The sequence below is a fragment of the Octopus bimaculoides genome, chromosome 10, assembly GCF_001194135.2.
Source record: "Octopus bimaculoides isolate UCB-OBI-ISO-001 chromosome 10, ASM119413v2, whole genome shotgun sequence".
Taxonomy (NCBI): domain Eukaryota; kingdom Metazoa; phylum Mollusca; class Cephalopoda; order Octopoda; family Octopodidae; genus Octopus; species Octopus bimaculoides.
Window position 1 is genome coordinate 83,696,933 of NC_068990.1, and position 1,125 is coordinate 83,698,057.

General features: G+C 34.8%; 1 protein-coding gene across 1 annotated transcript in view; it reads left to right on the plus strand.

Annotated features, from left to right (window-relative positions):
- The window catches only part of LOC106875955 (microtubule-associated protein futsch), a 103,001-nt gene extending 102,690 nt beyond the window's left edge, over window positions 1–311 (plus strand). The window contains exon 4 of the mRNA XM_052970976.1: window positions 160–311. Within this exon, the coding sequence (XP_052826936.1) occupies window positions 160–311 (152 nt within the window). The remainder of the gene's footprint in view (window positions 1–159) is intronic.
- Window positions 312–1,125: the final 814 nt, after the last annotated feature.

A 1,125-nucleotide genomic window follows, 5' to 3' on the forward strand; every position in this document is an offset into this window, starting at 1 on the left:
ATATATATATATATATATATATATATATATATATATATATGTGTGTGTGTGTGTGTGTGTGTGTGTGTGTGTGTGTATGTATGTATGTATGTGTTTATGTATATATGTATGACTAGCGTCATTATGTTCAATGCTTTATTGTCAATTTTGTTGCTGCAGCAGCTGCTACTGATGCCCTTGATGTTGCTGTTCCTGTTACTGCTGCTGCTGTTAATGTTGCTGCAGCTACCGTTGCTGCTGCTGCTGCTACTGCAGCTAATGTTCTTCTTGTTTTCTCTCACCTTGTAATTTATCTTGGAAAATATCGTTAACAATGCAGTAATGTCTTCGTGACATAATTGCAATTCATTGATTTCATACATAGAAGAAAGCGGTGTATTTGTTGCTGTTTTTCTTATACAGACGCAGGTATGAAATGAGATTGAGTAACGGTCATGCCTTTCTCAAGGTTATAAAATGATATAAGTGAAACCAACCGGGGGCTGGGTGGCAACCGGGTGTAGCTACCAGCCAGACGACAAGGATCGTTTTGGCGTGCGCCGTTAGTAAACACACAGTTTAGCATCGCTGTGAAGAGTAAACGAACCTAGCACTGTTATGCAAATGAGGTTAAACCAATTTACTTGTGAATCTGATAAGTCTACAAATGGCTGCTGGCTAATCGAGGAAATATGTAATATGTAACTCTGGTGAGTCGTTTGGAATCTTTGATGACTTTTTCTATTGATAGAAAGGTAAAAATATGATATATATACGCGGCATTTACTTGTCACAGCGAGAATAAGTTCTGTACTTACTAAATACACACACACCTATGAAATTCTTTATATTTTTACATACATACATGCACACTTGTGCATGAAGTAATGCAGTTGTCTATAGAATACACATTGTAAATTTTGATATACATGCTTCATTAATTAATTAATTAATTAATAATTAATTAATTAATCAATCAATCAATCAATCAGTCAGCAGGCAATTAGGCTTGGCTACCAAAGATAATACACACGCACACAAACATACACACATATATGTATATATATATATATATATATATATATATATATAGTCAATCCAAACAAGAACAAGCAAGAAAAATCAACGACGCGAGCACGTGGTACA